This window comes from Sebastes umbrosus, chromosome 9 (assembly GCF_015220745.1).
Source record: "Sebastes umbrosus isolate fSebUmb1 chromosome 9, fSebUmb1.pri, whole genome shotgun sequence".
Lineage (NCBI taxonomy): Eukaryota > Metazoa > Chordata > Actinopteri > Perciformes > Sebastidae > Sebastes > Sebastes umbrosus.
Genome location: NC_051277.1, coordinates 29,968,279 through 29,990,091, shown reverse-complemented (window position 1 = coordinate 29,990,091; position 21,813 = coordinate 29,968,279). Strand labels below are relative to the sequence as shown.

Sequence of the window (21,813 nt, the reverse complement as noted above, 5' to 3'; positions counted from 1 at the left end):
GACATTATGAGAACATTGTAAGCATACAGTTTATTTAAACATGTGTATATTGTGTCTTCTATCAGATGTTGCTGTAGAGATGATGGAGATCAGAGATGGAGATCCAACACTCTGCACTCGGGGTAAGAGACAACAACATAAAGACTCTACAGAGTGTCGTCTGTGAAGCACTTAAGCTGCTGTTGGTTTACAACATGTGCACGTTTGATATAAATCCACAGAAGTTCACATACTTATCTTTCAACAACATCTCATCTACTGAGATCACAGGAAGCTGTTTCCACCTCTTACGCTGTTTTCCAGAGTCTGACCATAATTCTGGGCAGATATATAGTTACAGATAAAACAATATAGGAAATACAGAGGCTCCAAATGAACCGACAAAACCGTATTCCATCATCTGGTATTTTTATGGTGTCTAATACTCAAACCATTCAGTGTGAAACTGTATGGGAGCACCGAAATTCACACGTTTTTTTTCAACAATTTGTTCAGGGTTTTGGTTTTTAAAAGTCTGGCTGACTTTAGGCAACGATACAGTCTGGGTGTTAAGTTAGAGACACCTTCACGGTCAAAGGAAACCAACACAAACTGATCCCGAGCCTCCTGTACTCCCATCCACCACACTTATACCCTCTACCTAACCACGCTCTAAGAACAGCATACTTCTACTTGCTTTGGCCCTGAATGTCACTTGACCAACCGGTGGGTCAGTTAAGCTGTCTGACCAAAGTAACCCTGTCATTTTCCCTGATCTCGTGTAAGTGGCAATCTAGTCAAAGACTATAGGTGTCAGATAAATATAGAAGATTCCACTCTAAATTATAGTGAAGGAAGAGCAGATAGTCTCCAAACATGGAATAATCAGATAACACAGTATAGATGCTCCCTGTTGGTTTCCTCCTCAACTGAAAGGAAGCAGCAGAGAGCCGATGGTTAGAATAGATGATCTGTTTATCAGTGTGTGTGTGTGTGTGTGTGTGTGTGTGTGTGTGTGTGTGTGTGTGTAGGTTGTCAGATGTCTACGGTTGCAATGTCTCACTTTCAACAAAGTGTGTGTTGTATTTCAGATGTCGGAGACGAGCACATAGAGCGGTGATGTGAGTATCACACACATACACACACACACACACACACACACACACACACACACGCAGACACACACACACACGTAATCATGTTTAAAGCTTTATTTGTGAGCATGTGTGTGTGGAATGTCAGAGGGAGCAGCAGCATGACAGGAAGTTGGTAATATTTAGGTCTACTGGGGGTCAAAATCATTTCCTGTTTACCCCTCCCTAACAAAAATGTTTGTGCAATGTACTCCCTTTCTCTCTCTCTCTCTCTCTCTCTCTCTCTCTCTCTCTCTCTCCTTCACATCCTCTTGTCTCACACTGCTTTCATTTATATTTCCAACATGTTAGTGGAAAGAAAACTGTGTCTAAAGCTGTAAATGAAGACATTGTGGTCTTTTCTATCATCTGCTTTATTCAGCGTTCATGAACTTGTTTTCACATTTCCTCCTCTGTTCTTTAGAATAAATCCTCATCATGTCCTTCATGATGCTCAGAGAAATGTGTTTATTCTGATGTCATCATGTTTCATCATCACAAGGCAATCGCTTGAATAACTCTGATTCCTCCTACGAAAAAGTAGTTCACTTCAAGTTTATTTTTTTATGAAGTATTACTTAAGTAAAGTTCAAATATATTTCCCTGAAGTATACTTGATGTAGTGAGTATACTAATATCAATGTACTAGTAGTATACTCTTTTTTTTCAAATTATTAGCCAATGAAGGAAAAGAAAAGTGATAATACTAATTAAAGCTGCAAGCAGCGATGAACGGGCCCTCGCCCCTACTTGCGCGTCGGGGATGCTGGCGGGACACCGACCGACGCGGCCGGGCACCGTGAAACCGAAACTCTGACGAGCGCCATGACGCCTGCCGCAAGGCTCTACGACAAGCGGTTCACGAGTTATGAAGGGGGGCGTGGCTAATGTGTAGGGGCGGGGATAACAACACCAACTTAACAGGCACTCTCTGCTGAGTGATACAACACCTCCCACAAGACTCTACGACAAACGGATCATGAGTTATGAAAGGGGGTGGGGCTAATGTGTAGGGGGCGGGGATAACCTTCACCAATGAAACAGGCACTCTCTGCTGAGTGATATGACACCTCCCACAAGACTCTACGACAAACGGTTCATGAGTTGTGTAGGGGGCGTGGCTATGACTATATTTTTGCATTTACATATAATCAGGACTGGACCCTTATCATACCTGAGAAATTTGGGGCAGATCGAACTATGTACAGTTGAGTTAGGGTTAACCCACTCTCTGCTGAGTGATATGACACATCCCACAAGACTCTACTATAAACGGTTCATGAGATATGAAAGGGGGCGGGGCTAACGTCTTGGGGCGGGGCTATGAGTATATTTTTTCATATACATGTCATCAGTACTGGACCACCATCATACCTGAGAGATTTGGGGCAGATCGGACTATGTACAGTTGAGTTACAATAACTGCCTGTTTCATGGCGAATGGCTCAAAATGGCCGCCACGCCACGGTCAGGTCGTTAAGTGAACACTCACCATTTTAATAACTTTCCATCCTCAAGGTCTTAAGATGGTCCTGACCAAATTTCAAGTCGATCTGATCAAATCTGTAGGAGGAGTTCGTTAAAGTACGCGGCCTACAAAACCCCCCAGAAATGGGCGAAAAATGGGCAAAATCGCACATAAAATTCAATATGGCTGACTTCCTGTTGAGTTTTGGGCATACCTCCGAGAGGCTTTTTTGTTTCTCTCCACATCTTACATCTGTCTACCAAATTTTGTACTTGTAGGTGAAACCGGAGCGCGGATATCAATTTTTCCATTTCATGGCGAATGGCTCAAAATGGCCACCACGCCACGGTCAGGTCGTTAAGTGAAAACTCACGATTTTAATAACTTTTCATCCTCAAGGTCTTAAGATGGTCCTGACCAAATTTCAAATCGATCTTATCAAATCTGTAGGAGGAGTTCGTTAAAGTACGCGGCCTATAAAACGCTAAAAGTGACATGAAATCCAATATGTCCGACTTCTGGGTGGGCGGAGCTAATGAAACCCAATGAGGAATGTGTTTCAAATGATGAGTGGGATATGCATACCAAATTTCATGAATATCGGATCAACTTTAGATTTCGACGCGTTAGGGAGCGCTATAGAGCCCGCTGGCGACGCCCGTTCCCAATCACTACAGAACATTGCAATTTTCGCCACTCCCGACGCATGTTCCAATTTTGGTGAGTTTTGGGGATTGCTAAGGTTGTCAAAAACGCGTTCTTGCAGCAGAAAAATAATAATCTGCAGAAAAACAATAGGTTCCTTGCACTTCGTGCCAGGACACCGTTGGGTCCTGGCACTTTCGTGCTCGGGCCCTAATGATAATCATCATCCTATTCAAACCATATTACTTAAAAAATAAAATAAAAAACAAAACGAAAAAAGTTGGGGGGAATAAGTTGCCCACCTTAACGACATGTAAATGAATAAACAGACAACGACAGTACTAGTAGTGTACTTGTAAGTGTACTAATTCAACACGTCTTGTGACTAAATTGGCCCACTTTTTAGTTTAGAAAAGTATACTTTTAAGTGTACTTTAAGTGTAGGAACAGTAAATTTACTATAAGTAAATAGGTATAATGTAATTATATACTTGTAGCCCACTTTTTAGTTTTTGAAAGTACACTTTAAAGTACTCTGTTTAATAGTTTTCTTTTATCCTGCAACTATACGTGTATATACTTGTAGCCCACTTTTTAGTTTCCACTTTGTATACTTAATCTTATAGTACTTAGCCAATGATTTATGTATTACATAAAGAGACGTGCTCCTTTCATCTGTGTGATATATACGGGGGAGGGGGGGGAGGGATCTTGATTTGTGCCAAACAGATTCAAAGAGATGAACTGTTGTGCTGAGCTGCATGTTGGTAACGAGAACTGCAAGAACAGTTTTTGAAAAAGTGACCTCAGTGTAGAGAAATGTGTGTTACCAATTGTAAAAAGAACAAACGGTAACCTGTTTTCTAAACTTGACTGACTTCTTCTGTGCTTGCTACGTCCCTGTTTTTCTCCAGTGTACGTCCTGGTCCATCCCTGTGGCCCATGGTGCAGTGCTGCATCTCTGGTCAGTTGGTAGTCTGAGATGAAGCACTGTAGCTCGGGACGGAGGACAGAAATAGCAGAGCGAGCGTATCCGCAGCCAACAGGGAACAGCATCCAGCAGCAGGTCTCTCTGGGGCTCTGGTCTGCTTCAGACAGGGACAATGATATCAGAGACACCTCGTGGATTACTGTCAACCAGGATTATAGATGAGACTGGACCATCCCAAAACATTAGCTCAGTTTTAATTCATGGGGAAGTTGTTTCTGTTTCAGTAACATCCGTTCGTTTAGAGTTGTAGAATTCATCAACAATGAAAATGTCTTGATATTGTTTCAAATATTTTGTTATAGAATTTTTAAACAATTTTATAAATTACTTAAAAAATGACTATCAAATCCAACAATAAAAATGTCAGATAAATGAGGTTGAACCAAATGTAATAAACTGTATGACTTCCGTATGTCAGTTTCCATGAAGTAGGTGTTTAGACACAACACCATCAGGAGTAGGAAAGAACAATACACATGTATGGGAAGTGTGGAAACCACAGCTTGACTTCTGAATGTGAGGAATGGGATCCGTGGTGTTGATGTGATGATGATGGATGGATGACATCAGAAAAAGGAAGAGCTCACTGACCTCGGATTATTCTTCTCCTCTCTCCTGGGGTCCAGTTTTCCCAGGAATCCCTTGACCTATCAGAAAGGGGGATTCCTGGAAATACTGTTCTTGGGGGCGGGGCTTATCAGCAATTCCGTGTATGGTACCATCCTTTTGTGCGGTGTGTGTAATAATGTCAAAGGTTTGTATTGAGTTAGCTTTGACTGTATTTACTGTAGGATAGGGTTATTATTGTTTCAATCCAGTTCAAGGTCACATGTTCCTGATCATGAGATCCTTCCTCAGTCGTGAGGAGCTGCATGGTGAATACTCTGATTAAATAAACATTCAAAACAAAGAAATAGTTGTATATATTGTCATTTACTGTATATGAATACTGCATCTTGGGATTAGAGCAGAAAACATGATTAACAAGAAGTACTCAGAAGAATCCATTACAGTAATCGTGTCATGCGTTTAAAATCCTACTTAAAGCTTCAGTCGGCAACAAGTTTTTGGCATCATTGGGCAAAAATAACCTTTTAGCATATTGTAATTCAAGTGTTCTGAGAGATAACAAGACTTCTGCACCTCCTCATGGTTCTGTTTTCAGGCTTTAAAAAATCTAGCCTGTGACGGGAGACTTTGGCCAATCACAGGTCATTTCAGAGAGAGAGAGCGTTCCTATTGGCTGTTCATTCAACGGAGGCAGTTGTCAATCACTCGCGAACTCCGACAAAACGGTCAAACTAGGCAGTGCTGATCAAATATGAATCAATATTCTGTTACTGTAAAGCATATTTCTCATGTAAAATATATTCAGGTTTGCTCTGGCTGGTGGGCGGTGCTCGGTATTTCCTCAACTGATCTCAACATGGCTGCCGGGTCACAAACTTTCTCATTTTACAGCTAAACAGTACACTATAAGATGATTCTGAAAACATCTGAGGAGAGAAATAGTTTGATTGGAGTTTGCGAGTGATTGACAGCTGCTCAGAGACGGCAAGGCTCCAGCTCAGCTCTGATTGGTTGTTTTCCTCCAGTCTGTGAAATCTTGCAGATGCCGTTAGGAGCACCGGAAGACACAGAGGAACATGATTTTTTTCAGGTTACCTGTCTCATGCAGTACTGTCAGTATATATTGGCCATTTTATAAAAATAACTTTTTTTAATCATATTTGCTCCTACTGCTGCTTTAAGTACAAGAACAGAAGTATTCTAAATGTCTTTTGTGACTGATATGTGATTCTATGTGACATTATTAGATAGTTGATTCTGGTGCATCAATGTTAGAGCAGCATGTTTCCGTTGTAGCTGGAGCTAGTCTAACTACTTTAAGTACTGTTGGGTAGTTTAGTCCGCTGGTTCCTGACCTGGGGGTCGGGCCCCTCCAAAGGGTCACCAGATAAATCTGAGCGGTCGACAGATGATTAAAAGGGAAGGAAAGGACAAAACATTTTTTTTTCTCTAATCTTTGTTTTTTTGTGAAATAATAGATCATTTTTTTTAATCTAAATGAAACCATGTGAGAAGTTTAGAGTGGAAATCTCTCTTTGGAGGAACTGCTAACAACTCAACTGTGGAATGAAAATAAACAATACAATGTAGCGAATGCATACAGCAACACAACCGAACTTTATTATTACATGTGAATCCAACATCAGGCTACAACAAAACTACAAGTGAGCATTTCAAAGTTACAAGAAACATTTTGCAGCGACGGTGTGGAAAAAAGAACAGGAAACAGATTACATAATAATAAAAAAATAATCATAATGAAGTATATGAGTAAGACACAGTTGGATGAAATACACAAACTTTCTCATTTTACAGCTAAACAGTTGGGTGTTTTCCTCCGGTCTGTGAAATCTTGCAGATGCTATTAGGAGCACTGGAGGACACAGAGGAACATGATTCTTTTCAGATCATGTGTCTCATGTACTACTGTTTTTTAAAAATAACTTTGTTATAATCATAATTGCTCCATTTCTACCCACTGCTGCTTTAACAAAGACAACGGTTCTAGAGTCTGTGGAGACAAAAGACACACGGACAGTGTCTACAGAGAGCTGGAGACAGTGTGAGTCTGCAGAAACATCTGAATCAAGCCGCCTGGAGGACAGAGGCAAGACACCCAACCTGACTAACAGTGGAGGAGAAGGTATGGTAGTATTTGGTTAGTGTGCACCATCTTCCACTAAACCCATTGTATATTCGCTACACTGTTACACACAGTTTAATGCCTTCTTATTTTGAGTCAACAGAGTAAAACATATTGTTTTTTCATCACAGTTAATTGATTAATTAGCCTATTGCTAAAATATTCAAACACTCTCATCCAGGCTGGGGTTATTATCTCCCTCTCATACATGACCTGTGAACCTTGAGCGTGTAGGTCTTCCTCAAGCAAATAAAAGTCAATACAATAATTGGTCAACACAAGCTGTGGTGTCATGTGATCAAAATCACATGACATATCAAATGTCCGATCATAGATTAGGTTGTAGCGATCATTAAACAGGAAGCGCCCTGTGTGACGACTATACAAAGGTCAATGACAATAGTGTTAGGACAAACTTAATGTTAAAGGTACTGTTTGTAACTTCTTACACGTATGAATCATTGTGGGTCGCTGTCCCATGTCCATTGTCCCACTTCAGGAAATATGGTTTCGAAAAGTGGGACAGGATGAGTATCGGATTGGGCAATAACAATGGTTATTTATAGGGTTTTAGTCTTCTAATGCATTATTTAAGATACTTAAGGTGAAGTGTAAATTATATTCCATAATCGGGGGGGTGGCTGCAACGTTTTTGGTTTGACTGGGACACATCCTGGGGATTTCAGAGTGGTACTGGGTGTGGATTTGATGTATTGGCTTCATATCGCAATATATTCCAGAAGTCTGAAATGCAAAAAAATGTCCCACATGAGGCTAATTCACCCTATAGTATAGTATGCATGGTAAATCTGTGTAGGGGTTCCTCCTCCTGCCAACATAAGATCACAGAACTATGATGTGTGGCCACAAGGTGGAGCAGTTGTAATGTGTAGCTGAACAAGAACAAGAACTTCCTCCTCCTCCTCCTCCTCCTCAAGGAACTCAACTTCTGACATGAAGAATGAGTTCAGTTTAGTTTTAATATCAGTTATTAACCTGATGGCGCTCATGCGCTATGCTTTCATGTCGTGAGCTGACTTGTTTTCTAACAAGCAGTACACTGACACAGAGCTCCTCTCATACTGCTGTCTGATGTACAAGTATGAGACTACAGGTCCCTCCTGTTCTGGTCTGGTGAATCACCTCTCTGTGAATTTGGTTGACACATGTATGCTCAGGGTGACTGGATTTACAGAAACTAATGTGTCAGTCAGATGACTGTTGGATTTGATGCTGAAATCAGCTAAAACGTTGTTTTTCAGAACTAGGAAGAGTTATGAGTGTGTTGCTTTCTCCTCACTTAAAAATATCTATTACATACTTGAAGAAAAGGAGACAGGAAAACACGAGCAGTCAGAGATCCAGCATTTAGTGTGCAAGCTGCACACTAAAGGAGAAATGCACCGATGGAATGGTGGAGCCATTTATACTGTATGAGACGGAACAGAAACAAGATGAGGCAGGCTGATGGTTCAGCAGAGCTCCACCCACATACAGCTAGAACCACTCCCTTTACAGCACAAGGTTCAATATCTGTCCAGGGTGTAGCCCGTCTTCGCCCAATGGTAGCTGGGATCGGCTTTTTTAAATCTTCTATGCTCCATTTCTACCTCCTACTGCTTTAAGCTTTTATTGTTTTCACTCACCAGATTGGTACATGGCAGGAAGTGGATCTTTACATCATTTCAGGGACATAGGAGAGACATTACTATGAAATATTGTGTAGAATATAAAATAGATTAACAACTAAAGGAGCATACACACTACCGTTCAAAAGTTAGTAATCTCCTGCCACAAAAGCTTGACTGTGTTCAGTCAGATGTCTACTTTATATGTTTGAAAGGTCTTTCATGCTTTTATGTTGTAGGATGTCCTCTTTTTAGTTTGAAGGGTTTGTTTTGTAACTGGAGAACAAAATGCTGCACAATGGTTGAATCAGACTGACAACGGAAAGATTTAAATAGGAACAGGTTCATGTTTCAGCGTCAAGTGCACAATAATGCAGCCTAGACCAAGCTGGGATTAACAGGGGTTAAGTCTAAAGTTAGCACTACTGGAATATCAGCTGAACATACTATTGACTGACAAACCACAGTTTAAACCTCTTCAATCGAACCACTGAGTAGACTGCAGAAGGCCCACAGAAAACCGAACTAACTCAATATTTAGAGTCCAGTTGCTCCATAGTTGTTCAATAATCAACATCCCAGTTCCAACAGTGTTCTCCCTTGTCATGCAACACCGTGGGGACATCGACTAAATGGAAGTTTGAATCATTTCATTCTTCTCTTTTTGGGGATAAAATTATTTCACATGTTAATAATACATTTGGTGTCTGAATTATGCTGTTTTTTTAAATCTCTGTTAAAATAGTTATTATTGAAAGAAAGAATAAGAACTTCGATATAACAGCTGATTCCAAACTTTTCAACGGCATTGTACAAAAGTGAGATGCCCTCAGTAGCTCTATCGATTTATATATAGGTCCAATAAAGGTCCCATGAGGAGATCTCATCTGTAATCTACTGAGCATGGACTCATGGGATGCAGCTTTATTCTGTGGAGTCTTGATAATATCTACGTACGTAATGTAATATCTTGTAAACTTCCACTTTGCTTGATTTATATATTAACCGTATTCTGCCAAGAATTTAAAGGGGACACATCATGCTCACTTTCAGGTTCATGTTTGTATTTTGTGTTTCTACTTGAACATGTTTACATGCTTTAATGTTCAAAAAACACATTCTTTTTCTCATACTGTCTGTCTGAATATACCTGTATTCACGCTCTGTCTGAAACACTCCGTTTTAGCGCATTTCAACGGAATTGCGTTGCAAGGCAACAGCTCGGGTCCATGTTGACATCCTGTCAGCTGATGTAATTCACATACACTGCAACAGAAAATAAACCGGGACACATTTAGTATGTTTACGTTTAAAACTGTGAAACAGTCTAAATATTGTAGATTTGTGACATCACAAATGGACAGAAATCCTGACGGCTTGTTTCAAACACACAGTTTCTGAATATGGGCTGTGTGTATTTCTCCATGGATTGAGTGTTTTGATACTTTCACAGTATTTATATAGCACTTAAACCTCCTTTATAACATAAAAGACATGAAAATCTCACTTTTTACAATATGGGACCTTAAACACAGAAATTATGGCAGAAATGGCTCTTATTATGATGTCAGGTACTGTCTCACTTTTGGCTAATTCTACATAAAGGATGTATAATTATAGTCAAAGAATGATTTAGTGTTTTTGTGCTGACTATCACTGAGTTAACATTAAGTGTTGAGGCTTTTATTCTCTGGGACTTCCCCTGAATCTCCTGTACTGGTTGGACTGTTCCTTATCTGTACATCGGCCAAATGAATTACATGTAAATTTAGTCTAGCCTACGTGTGTGGCAGTTTGTAGGATCCAACAGAAACTGGGCCTTAGTTTTGTTCCTGAGGTAACTACATAAAGCTGGTTAGACAACTTTACACATGAAGCTCGCGCATTGGAGGAGGTGTCTACAGGTAGGCACATGTCCTACAGTACACACGTCACACACACACACCTGAGGCTGATAGTCTGTTGAAACTCAGTGTGTCAGAAAGGAGTGGCCAAGCAACAAACACACACACACACACACACACACACACACACATCCACTAATCTATCCTTCCCCATACAAGCGTATTTAAACAAACAGAACAACACTAGGTGTGGTTCTCCTGCACTTTCTCTGACTCACTACACTGCTATGGACACAGACTGACACACACTATAATCAGACATAAAGATTATCAGATATCAGGGTTTTTTTCCATTTGTGACTCATTGATAGATCCATTCTATTAAATCTAGTCATTAATGACAGTATTATCTCCTGTGATGTCGCCAGCTATTGCCTTATAAACACTCCATATCCATCAAGGTGCAACAAGAAGTAGATTTTGAAATACTGCATTGTATTTATCCTGTAATTTGTTTTATTGTGAAATATGTGGATGTTGTAGATCAGGGGTCTCCAACCTTTTCCCTCTGAGAGCTAATTTGACAAAATGAAAGTGGCCGAGAGCTACACATAGCGCCACCAAGTTGTAAATCGCCAATAGCAGACATAATTTCTGTCTTACTTTTACGGTCCTTTAATACCGTTTCAGCCACCGCAGTCATTGCCTCTATTAGAATTCTTCCATAGGCGAAGGGATTTTCGTGTTTCGTTAGGATGTGCCCCACTAAACGAAGGCTTTTTGCTTTATTGGCCTTCTTCGTCGTGTTTTAAGCGTTGTTTTTGGCTCCTTTACCTTCTTTGTTCGTAGACTTCTACCAGCCGGAAAGTCCCATGAAAAGTTGCCGTGGACTTTGGCGCTCGATGTTACGTCTTTTACTGACTGACACGCTCACACCGCAAATGTGACACATACATGTGTCTTCCACATTCCTGGATAACAAAATTCTGTTACCAATTTCTCATGAAAATAGTATATTTTTTGCCTTTTATTGGCCTGGCTATTTCCTGCGGTCATTGTCAAATCTAGTGTGCACTTGCTAGACTGCTAACATCACTGTATGTTATGGCGTTACAAACCTTACAAAAGACAGCAGCCTTCCTATCTTAATTGAAAGCCGGTCTCAGAAGGGCGCGGGATGTCTGTGAATTTGATTGGGTAGTAATTTAAACAGTTTTACAAAGTGACTTTGTGTTATCAAATTTATGTACATAGTCTTTGAACCATTAGCGAGCCACTCAGAAAGAGCTACCGGTAGCTTGCGATCTACTTGTTGGAGACCCTTGTTGTAGATCAACAGAAAGTTGAAGAATTATTCCACCTTTTTTTCCTTTTTTCTTTCCTCTAATGCAGTCAAACTTTTTGACGAGAGTGTGCTAATTATATTCTTTAAACAGAGTTGGGAAACGGGCAGGAAACATCACTGGAAACCCCTCACACCCTGGACATAACCTAGTTCAGCTTCTCCCCTCTGGGAGGCGCTACAGAGCTCTGTACGCCAAAGCCAAGTTTACGATATCGTAACCCTAGTTCTATAAGCACAGGCGGAGCCCTCATAGTATCCCACACCCTCTTCAGCGAGCGGCGCAGGAGCGGAAGGGCCTCCTCAGTAAAGGGCTCTGCCTGTGCTTATAGAACCAGGGTTACAATATCGTAACCTTTGATCTAACTCACACAGTCTCCGTCCTCTACTGGACTCTATGGGTACAGCGGGTGGAGCGCAATGGGTGTACGCCCTGCCGCACCACCACCATCAACCTAACCACACTGATCCAGACAACGCTAAATTCACACCAGATCAGCATCGAAGTGCGGCATGCAGCAAGCTGCCATGCAGTGTCTATGAAAAACTGCACTGGCTGCTCCCGAGCTCAACGAGCTGCAGCCGTTTGATTCTGCGGTGAAGTGCGGCCAAACAAAAGTTGGGAAAAGTTGAATTTTTAGTGGCTGCTGTTACATGTTGACTTATGTTACAAAATAATTTATTCTGGCCTGAGACACATGAACATGCCTCCCGGCCGCAGAAAAATATAATCATTAATAGCACACTTTGCCGCTGCCTGGTGTGAATTCGGCGAGAGGATTAGACCCTGTAGCACACCCACCTACTTCTTTATAACCTCGGCTGCAGTGGAGATTTAAGGGGCCCTAGCCAACTCAGATAGTACACGACTGATCTAGGTAAGGCCTTGGCCTAACCATGAAGAGGTCAAAAACAAACAGTAGACACCTTGCACACCACATTCCTCGGGTCATCAAGGAGCATGTGAACATGGAGGGGTATCATGCCCAGACACACCACCCTGCACACCAGTCCTGTTTCGGTCCAGCGAGCACAGACCCTGAAAAGGAGCCCGACATGCCCAAGAGGTAAAACCATATCAACAGGCAAGGCATCGACCATGACGCCGCTATACATATGTCCTCGACACTCACCCTACTGAACAATGCCACCGCCACGCTGCATGTAGAGTGAGCACGGACCACTGTGGGAGGGTCTCTTCCTGCCTGCCTGGTAGATACACTCATAAAGCCATCCTGCCAGGCTTTTCTTAGAAAGGGCTTTACCGGCCACACCATCACCGAAGCACACAAACAACTGTTCCGTTCGATGAGGGGGGCCGTGCGTTCAACGTAACATGCCAACACACAAACAGGGCATAGCAGATGCAACTTTGCCTCCCTGTCGGTTGACGAACAGATCCACTTCCTCCGCTCCCGCGACCCAGGAATATGGAGAGCCTTCAGAAACCAGGTGCTCTAAGGCCCACAAGCACTGGTTCTCTGCTGTTTCCAACAGGGCAGCGGAACCAAACTCCACCCTGCCCGTTGATGTAAGCCACCATGGTTGTCGGTCCTCACCAGCATGTGCTTTCCCCATATCAGGGGCCTGAAGAACACTGCCTGGAGCTCGAGGAGGTTGATATGTCGGTCCTCTGCCGGAGGCCACACTCCACCATCGCTCTCCCTAGGAAAGCCCCCACCCACCCCATCAGCGACGAGTCCGTGAACAGCGCGATGTAGGAGGTCATCGTCTAAGCGGTGTTCCCTGTAACAGGTGTTGTGGGGACCCTCAGTAGCAGCCGCCTGCATGAGGGTCAATGGCGTCACTGTCGGTCCCCGCTGCAGTTTGCAAACCGCCCACAGCAGGGCCGTGTCCACACATAAACTGAAAGGTGGGGGGGGGGCTATCCCCTGGAAGGCGAAACACAAGAATGTCCTGTGGCCGAGTCCGGTCTCAGCGTCCTGTTCTAACATTCTGTTAACGCGTAGTTGCGTCGCCGCTCCCCGTAAAGCTGTTAGAGGATGAGCGACCAGCAGGATACCAGCAGCTGGAAAGCTGTGGTATCCTGTCTCAGTCCTCACAGCCGTCAAAACCTCCATAAATGGGAGGCTGGCCTTACTGGGGCCGACATGGAAAAGGGCAACGAGGTCCTTGAATGCACGTTGAATTAAGCTCTTTTCTCCCGTGTGGGGGGGTAGATGAAAGACGAACTGACACAGGGGTACTCCCTCCCCCCCCCCACCCGGGTTAAGCTGAACTGATCTGTATATCCCCTTGAGATAATTCAGTTAGACACCACATCGTGATAAAACCGCCACGACAGCCGAAACGAGGGGTAGCGAGTGAAACAAACTGAGCTGACTCTGAGGTCCTTGAACGCCTCACAGACAGCTCATTTGTAACATAATTCAAAGCTGCTACACCGGGTGAGGTGTGCTTTCTCAGCCCCTTTCTCTGTCCTCTTATGTCAGCACGACCGTGCCGGGCGCCCACTAACCCTCCTTCACCAGAGGTGGGGCGAGATGTGTTTTAAAGAATGTCGAGGAATGTGCTCTTGAAAAATGTTATTTGTTTAATCAACATTATACATTTTCAACAACATTGAACAGCATCAGCTTATTAATAACAGGAGGAAAAAAGGGGCAGAACACACTCTTTTTTTCTCACAGTAGTTTTAGACAGCTTGTCTGTTACATCATTCAAAGCCGCTACACCGGGTTGAGATGTGCCTTCTCAGCCACACACCTGCTATATCGTTCATGAATGGACACAGCCTCATGCCACCGGCTATGTCCGCTTATGTCACTTATGTAAATATGCTGCCAGTTATTCATTAAACCCAAGAAACACATCCTGATGCTTTCATTGGAAGACACGGGGTGTAATGGTTTGGTATTTATGCTCTGTTTCAGATATCTACTGACACAGCAGGAGCTTGCATGGTGCTTTCTTTTCCTCATTAGACCCTGCAGACCCTCAGCACCAACCTGTGGACATCAGCCATACTGACAAACACAGACAGTGTGTCGGGGTGAGCGGAGTCAGCTGAAGGCTGCTGCTGCTGTGAGGAACGCCTCCTCCTCCACACCGGTCAAAGTCCAGACCAGCTGTCTGCTGTGTCAGCTGAATAGACCGACACGGGGTGCAGTCAGTCTGAGGACAGTTCTTTGTCTGAATGTGTCCTCCAAAACCTTTGCAGCAACCTTTCAGATGTTGCATTTGGAAATCCATACAATGCAAACCCAGTCAGACACCCAGAGCAAAGGACCAACATCAGACTGGCTGGTCCAAGTTTTGATAGGAATATATTTTCCTACTTCATAACACATTTCCATTTTTAGTTTTCATGTTTTGAGGGGCTGCATTGTTTACATCAGCCTGCAGACTTCTTTACCTCTGCACTGGTATATATTGCTGTTTAACATCGCCACCTCTCAATATGCATTATCATGTTTTGTCAGCACAAATGTGTGTGTGTTTGTGCTCTTGGCACAAGCGTGTCTGCAATGTCATCGTTTAACCAAAAGAGCAGTAAAAGACCACTACTGGTGCAGTAGAGCAATGTCATGATGAGCAGATTTGTATCCTTTGGTTTGGTCTAATAACTATTTGGTCTAACGAAGCCACATCTATGTAGTTAAAGCTGAAGTAGGCGAGATTGGAGCAAATATGATTAAAAAAAAGTTATTTTTGTGAAACAGTCACTATATCCTTGCAATAGTGCATGAGACAGGTAATCTGATAAAAAAAAAGCATGTGCCTCTGTGTCCTCCAGTGCTCCTAACGGCATCTGCAAAATTTCATACACCGGAGGAAAACAAGCAGTCAGAGCTGATCTTGAGTCTGCCGTCCAGCTTCCGTCAATGAGAACGACGAGTCGATCACTCGCAAACTCCGATCAAACGGTCATACTAGGCAGCGCTGATCAAATATGAATCAATATTCTGTTACTGTAATGCCTATTTCTCTCCTCAAATGTTTTCAGAAACATCTTGTAGTGTACTGTTTAGCTGTAAAATGAGAAAGTCTGTGACCCGGCAGCCATATTGAGATCTGTCGAGGAAATACCAAGCAACGCCCACCAGCCGGAGCACAGCCAATAGGAACGCTCTCTCTCTCTGAAATGACCTGTGATTGGTCAGAGTCTCCCTTCACAGGTTAGATTTTTTTTTAAAGCCTGAAAACAGAGCCATGAGGAGGAGCAGAAGACTGAACACTTGAATTACAATATGCGGAAAGGTTATTATGGAATTTTTGCCCAATTATGCCAAAAACATTCTGCCTACTGAAGCTTTAAGGTTGGGCATTAGTACTGAGTCCACATCTTTGTTCATTTAGTGATGGGGTTAGTCCCATTTATTTTCCTATAAACAGGTACAGGTTTCACTTGAAACTGCCATTTGCTCTCATTGAGAGTGAAGGTGGATCATTCAATCCTTTTTCATGTTCATACAAAATGATGTGCGAAGCTACCAGTGGGCAAACCTCCGTCTATGTCAGCAGATACAACCAGAGACAGTAGATCTCACTGTACTGTCTTGGTGTTACTTTATACCTGCATATGTGTCAAGTCTCAGTGAAATGTCTCTCTTTCTCTCTCTCTCTCATGACTCAGCGACTTTGCTGACCGTGACATAAAAAGGCAGCGGTGTGACATCTGCTGTGGCCCAAAAGAGATACGGTCGACCTCGCCCGGGTTCAGTCAACGCTGATGCAACTTACTGTTACTGAGCACCATTTTCAAAACACACCTGACTGCTTTCTCAGTTGTCCCGTCGGAGGAGTGGTTTCACAGGTTCTACTGGTCTCTACAGGTTCTCACCGTTTCCATTAGAGCGGCAGTCGGCTATAACCTGAGGCTCCAGCCGTTTGACAGGATCTAGTTTAAGTTCACAGCACACACAAACTATCCACACAGCCGTTGCCTTTAAAGGGGACATATCACGAAAAACTTCAGTGCTTGTGTGCATACATTTGTCTATCTGGAGTGACTGCCAACCTACAAACTGTGAAATAAGACAACACAGTTTTTTGTGGGCTGTATAGATCAGAAAACATGTGATTCAACAAGCCATTCAGATTTGGATCCCCTTCCTATGTCACATGCAGGCTCATTAGAATAAACCGCCCACGGCTTGAGAACTACCTTTGCCCCCTTTAAGCCTCCAAAAGAGACAGATGCTAAAACAGCGTTTCAGACAGAGGGTAAATACAGGTATGATAAATGAGCATGATAGGTCCCCTTTAACAGCCGATTAGACTTTTATCAGGCCATTAAAGGACTGGTGTGTAGGATTTAGTGACATCTAGCAGTGAGGTTGCAGATTGCAACCAACAACGTGTTTGAGAACTAATGTGGCATACAGGTTACATAAAAACGTTAAAGGCTCTCTCTAGAGCCAGTCTTTGGTTTGTCCATTCTGGGCTACTGTAGAACCACAACATGGCGGACTGCGTGAAGAGGACCCGCTCCCTATGTAGATATGAAGGGCTCATTCTAAGCTAACAAAAACACAATTCTTAGTTTCAGGTGAGTATACACTAAAGAAACATAGTTATGAATATTATATTCCATTTCTGCCAATAGATTCCCCCAACATATCACACACTGGACCTTTAAATAGGCGTCATCAGTGGTTATATGCCCCATAGATGTGGGCATGTAATGGAAGTGCAATACTAACTTGGTGGAGTATTTTGGGTGATCCATTCACAGAAATATAATATTCATAACAATGTTATCATTAGTGTATAATTACCTGAAACTAGGAATCGTGTTTTTTTTAGCTTAGAATGAGCCTTTCATATCTACATAGGGAGCGGGTCCTCTTCACGGAGTCCACCATGTGGGACCGCCATTTTCTTTTTTTTTTTTTAAAGATTATTTTTCTGTTTTTTTGCCTGTATATTTGATAGTCTTGAAGGAGGGGAGAGAGAGGGGACGACATGCAGCAAATGGCCACGGGTCAGATTTGAACCCTGGCCGCTGCGGTAAGGACTCAGCCTTGGTACACGGGGTGCCCGCTCAACCACGTGAGCTACCGGGGCGCTCCGCTCCACCATTAGCTCAGAACGGACAAACCAAACTCTGGCTCTAGTGAGAGCCTTTCACGTTTTGACGTTACCTGAAGGCCAGCGTAGTTCTCCAGCACGCTTGTGAAACTGCGGTAACGTGAGCCACAGAGTGCTAAACCATAGTACCGCCAGCCGCCGTCTGACTTCCATTACTCCTAAAGTAGTATTATTATGGTAAGGACGGCCTCTGAGCGAGGCGAAGGATTTCAATTCAATTCAATTCAATTTATTTTTGTATAGCGCCAAATCACAACAGAAGTTATCTCAAGACGCTTTATATATAGAGCAGGTCTTAGACCGTACACCATAGTTTCAGTTGTAGAATGGTATTTCATTCCCTGAAATGAGAAACACTGATGAAAAAGATTTAATTGGCGCCGGTTCTGAAGTAGGTTTTATTGTGGCAGCAGTAATAGCAATTAGTAGCATTGTTGTGACATTTTATTCTAACATGTTGACAGGAAATAAACAAGAGGGAAGGAGGAGGTAAAGACATGAGGGGACAGGAGGCCAGCTGGGATTGTCTGAGGTCTAAAGACAGAGAGTGGAGGACAGGACAGAAACCTGGTCAAGCCCAAGTGGACAAAACATTTAGACTGGAGTACTTTGGAGCTTCATCCGGGGCTCCAAACGGAATCACAGGTGTTTGTGAAATTCACCTGGTGTGGGAACATTTCATTAAATGAACACCTTTTTTTAAACACACAAAGTGAGAACACTCCTGTCTTTCACCATCTGAGGATTATACAGAGACAAAAGGCTGTTAAATGACAGCATTGATTGTTTCAAGCAAATCACAAAAACATGTTTGCATTCAAGTGAGAGCTCCCTCGAGCAGTCGCAGGAAATATGACTGTCGTCTGTTGGGGGGGAAAAAAGGAGGAAGTAGTGTGACGTTATTAAAGAGTCATAAAGTCCACAGAGGGGGAAGGTCGGGGTGGATGGACGGGGGGGTCAATACGCAGGAGATCGTTGTTTGTTCCTCGTCTCCTACCGACAGTCAACACTGATTATGTTCAACCGCGGCCGTGACCCTCGTTCTACAGGGACAAACAACATACTTTATCGTTCAATTTGGAGGACTCATTGAACCCTGCACTGTGACTGGCTTAATCCATCCAGAGCATTGTGGAAACACTGAATACACCACTGTATGTACAGCATGTGTTGAACACATCTTTCTCAAAACATTGCCGACCCCAGTCTTCTTGAGTGCCACTTTTTCTGCACCAAAATTTAGCCTAAGTTTGGAGCATTATTTAACCTCCTTTGCGACGAGCTAGTATGACATGGTTTTCTAGTTTCATATGATACCAGTATCTACCTTTAGCTAGCTCTAGCTTCAAAACTGAGCCTGCTGCTACCACTTCAAAATCACAAGTTGTGTTAATATGTTAAAGATATTAGTGACGTTAAAACAAATTATTAACATTAACAGTTATCGCGGTGACTTCTGACAGCCCTAATAAAAAGGTGATTCGTGTAGTCTCAAGGCCGGGTTTATCTGTCTATCTTAAGTGTGCTGCATAATATTGCACCATCACAACACACAAAGGGAGCGTATCATTTCATAACACACACTGTCACACTGTGTCACACAAGATGCTCCCCGTCATGGAGCAACAGAATGAGTCAAAGAGCCAGAAGATGACATAAAAGACTCATTTTCAACATATCCCATGTGTCAGTCCGTCCATCGACGCTTTGATTTCCCTTCGTCTGGAGCAAACAGCCCTAAGCCCAAGATGCAAAGGACTTGTGACGCAGCACTGTGTGTGGTGTGTTGCTTACCTTGATGAGGTTTCAGGTCACAGAACTTTGCCTGCACCTCTTCATCTGACCACCTCACTGTAGCTGCTGGCACTTTTACTATACCTCCCAAACCCTCCCCACCCCTCCCTCTCTAAATGCTGAGACAGTGTCTTAACACGTGGTTTAGTCTCGTGCTCCAGCACACTTTGAATCTTCAAATAACAACACAGCATAAAGAAAAGAGGAAGCGCCGAGGGCTGTCTGAATTCATTCCATGTGCCGTGCAGCAGCAGAGTAGTTTCCATTGTTTTGATGTTTATCGTCATTCAGGCAGAATATTTGACCCACTTTGAGTAGTACACATTTAACTAGAATGCTTTAGATAGTCTCTACTAATTTGTGGGTTTATGTACTCTGACTGGATAATGATCAGTACTGCGTCCAGGCCACACTGCCTGCGTGAGCAGAGCGCTACTGCTCCCTTTCTTGAACTACTGTGTCTCGCACACGTGGCGTACACGCTGGCAGCGTTTCTGCTGCTGCTGCAGCCCTTTCTACATTGAGTTTGCCTCTCATAATGGCCGTTTTATTTCATTTCATTATAAATGTCATTTATATTTGTTTTAGAAAGAAAAAGGTTAAGAAGCCGGTGCTCATTTGTAAATAATAATAATCCACAAATAAAAGCCGGTACACTTAATTTATGGAGCCGTGCAAGTCACTGCATCTTCCACAACAATGTCCTGCACATATTTCAGAATAAAAGCCTAGTGTTAACAAATGAAGGGATTCTGTCCACAGAAAAAAAAAAACACTAAAGGGCTTTTATTTTGAAACAGAAAGTATTGAGTAAAAAATAAATATTTACTTTTTTCTTGTCTGTGATATTCTACAGATATGGGTATTGAAACTGTAGGAATGTTACTGGTATGATGTCAATATACTTATCATTGTTTTTGGTGCGAACCGCAGCCGAGCCGCTCTGCTCCTGCGGGCAGCTTGGCTGCTCTAACCTGCCAACATGGGCGCCGAAATAAGAAGCAAAAGCTTCCGTGATGCACAGCTCACACAAGCAGCGTGGCCCGGGCGTTACAGCTTTTACTCTCAGCCGGTCAGAGCGCAACGGTGGTAGATCAATGAGGATGAAACATCAGCAGTTGAAGAGGAGGAACATCACTGTACTTCTGAGTTTAAACAGCATATTATAGAAACACTTGGTATAAGAAAAGAGCAATAAGCTGGGCCTGTTCAGACAAATCATACACGTACACATGACTGGTGCTGGTGAGACAGTTTACAGGTGGTTGATAATGACTTGTGCTTGGAGGTCTGAGTTATGTAATGTTTTTATTGGTATTTTTGGAGAAGACCATTTTACAACAGATTTAATAATAATTCAGAGCTCTAAAGAGAGAGGGAGAGAGCCAGAGTATCATTCTACCATTGACTGTTGCCATCAGCTGCTTATATTGTCAACAGGCAAACTCCTAATCACCATAGGAAAAAAAAAAAGAAAAAAAAAAAGAAAACAAGAAAGAAAATCCAACATTTTTGATTTTTTTAGTAAATAACATCCAGGGTTGCATCATTCAATTATTTCAGAAACGAAAAAGGGAGAACAGTTTTCAGGTTTACATGTTTTTAACATTTTCTTGGTAAAAGGAGGGAGTGAAATAATCGAGGAGTGAAGAAGGGGGGAAAAGATGCTTTGAGATGTTTCCACTGGGAGAGAAAAAAAAAAAAGAGGGTCAGCTGACTATCTTCTTAACTTCAGTTTCCAAAGAAACCTTACAAAAAGTCAACACTGAAAGGAGGACAGAGACAGGGGGTGGATGAGGGGTGTGTGTGTGTGTGTGTGTGTGTGTGTGTGTGTGTGTGTGTGTGTGTGTATGTGTGTGTGTCTGGGGTGGGGGCAGGGGGCTACAGCCTCCACATCCAAAAAAACCTGCTTTTTCATTCTTCTTTTCTTTCGGAGTGCAGAGTTTTATTATATATACATATGAATATATAGATGACACAGCTGACAAAGGCGTGTGTAAATCTATACATTTCCATTACATAGATAGTTATTATGGAAGGAGAGACACAGACTTTCTGTTTGTCGCTTGTCCAGGAAGAGAGACTTGTTGGTCCTGGTTGCCAACGCTTCTGCAGCTCTGCTCTGAGGGCAGAGTCCACTCAGAAACCTACAGACACACAGACAGAAACACAGGCAGCGTCATTACCACGGCGTTCGGCAGTGTCAGAGATACAGACAGAGG

At 42.7% G+C, this 21,813-nt stretch overlaps 1 protein-coding gene and 1 long non-coding RNA gene across 4 annotated transcripts in view; one reads left to right on the top strand and one right to left on the bottom strand.

Moving 5' to 3' along the window:
• Window positions 1-21,496, top strand: part of LOC119494281 — a 30,507-nt gene extending 9,011 nt beyond the window's left edge. Inside the window, exons 3-4 of the long non-coding RNA XR_005208163.1 lie at window positions 66-992; window positions 21,390-21,496. This is a non-coding gene — a long non-coding RNA (uncharacterized LOC119494281). The remainder of the gene's footprint in view (window positions 1-65; window positions 993-21,389) is intronic.
• Window positions 20,881-21,813, bottom strand: part of csnk1a1 (casein kinase 1, alpha 1) — a 34,357-nt gene continuing 33,424 nt past the window's right edge. For all 3 annotated transcript variants that reach the window (XM_037780034.1, XM_037780036.1, XM_037780038.1), the window contains one exon: window positions 20,881-21,738. In XM_037780034.1, the coding sequence (XP_037635962.1) occupies window positions 21,731-21,738 (8 nt within the window). In that variant the 3' untranslated portion in view covers window positions 20,881-21,730. The remainder of the gene's footprint in view (window positions 21,739-21,813) is intronic.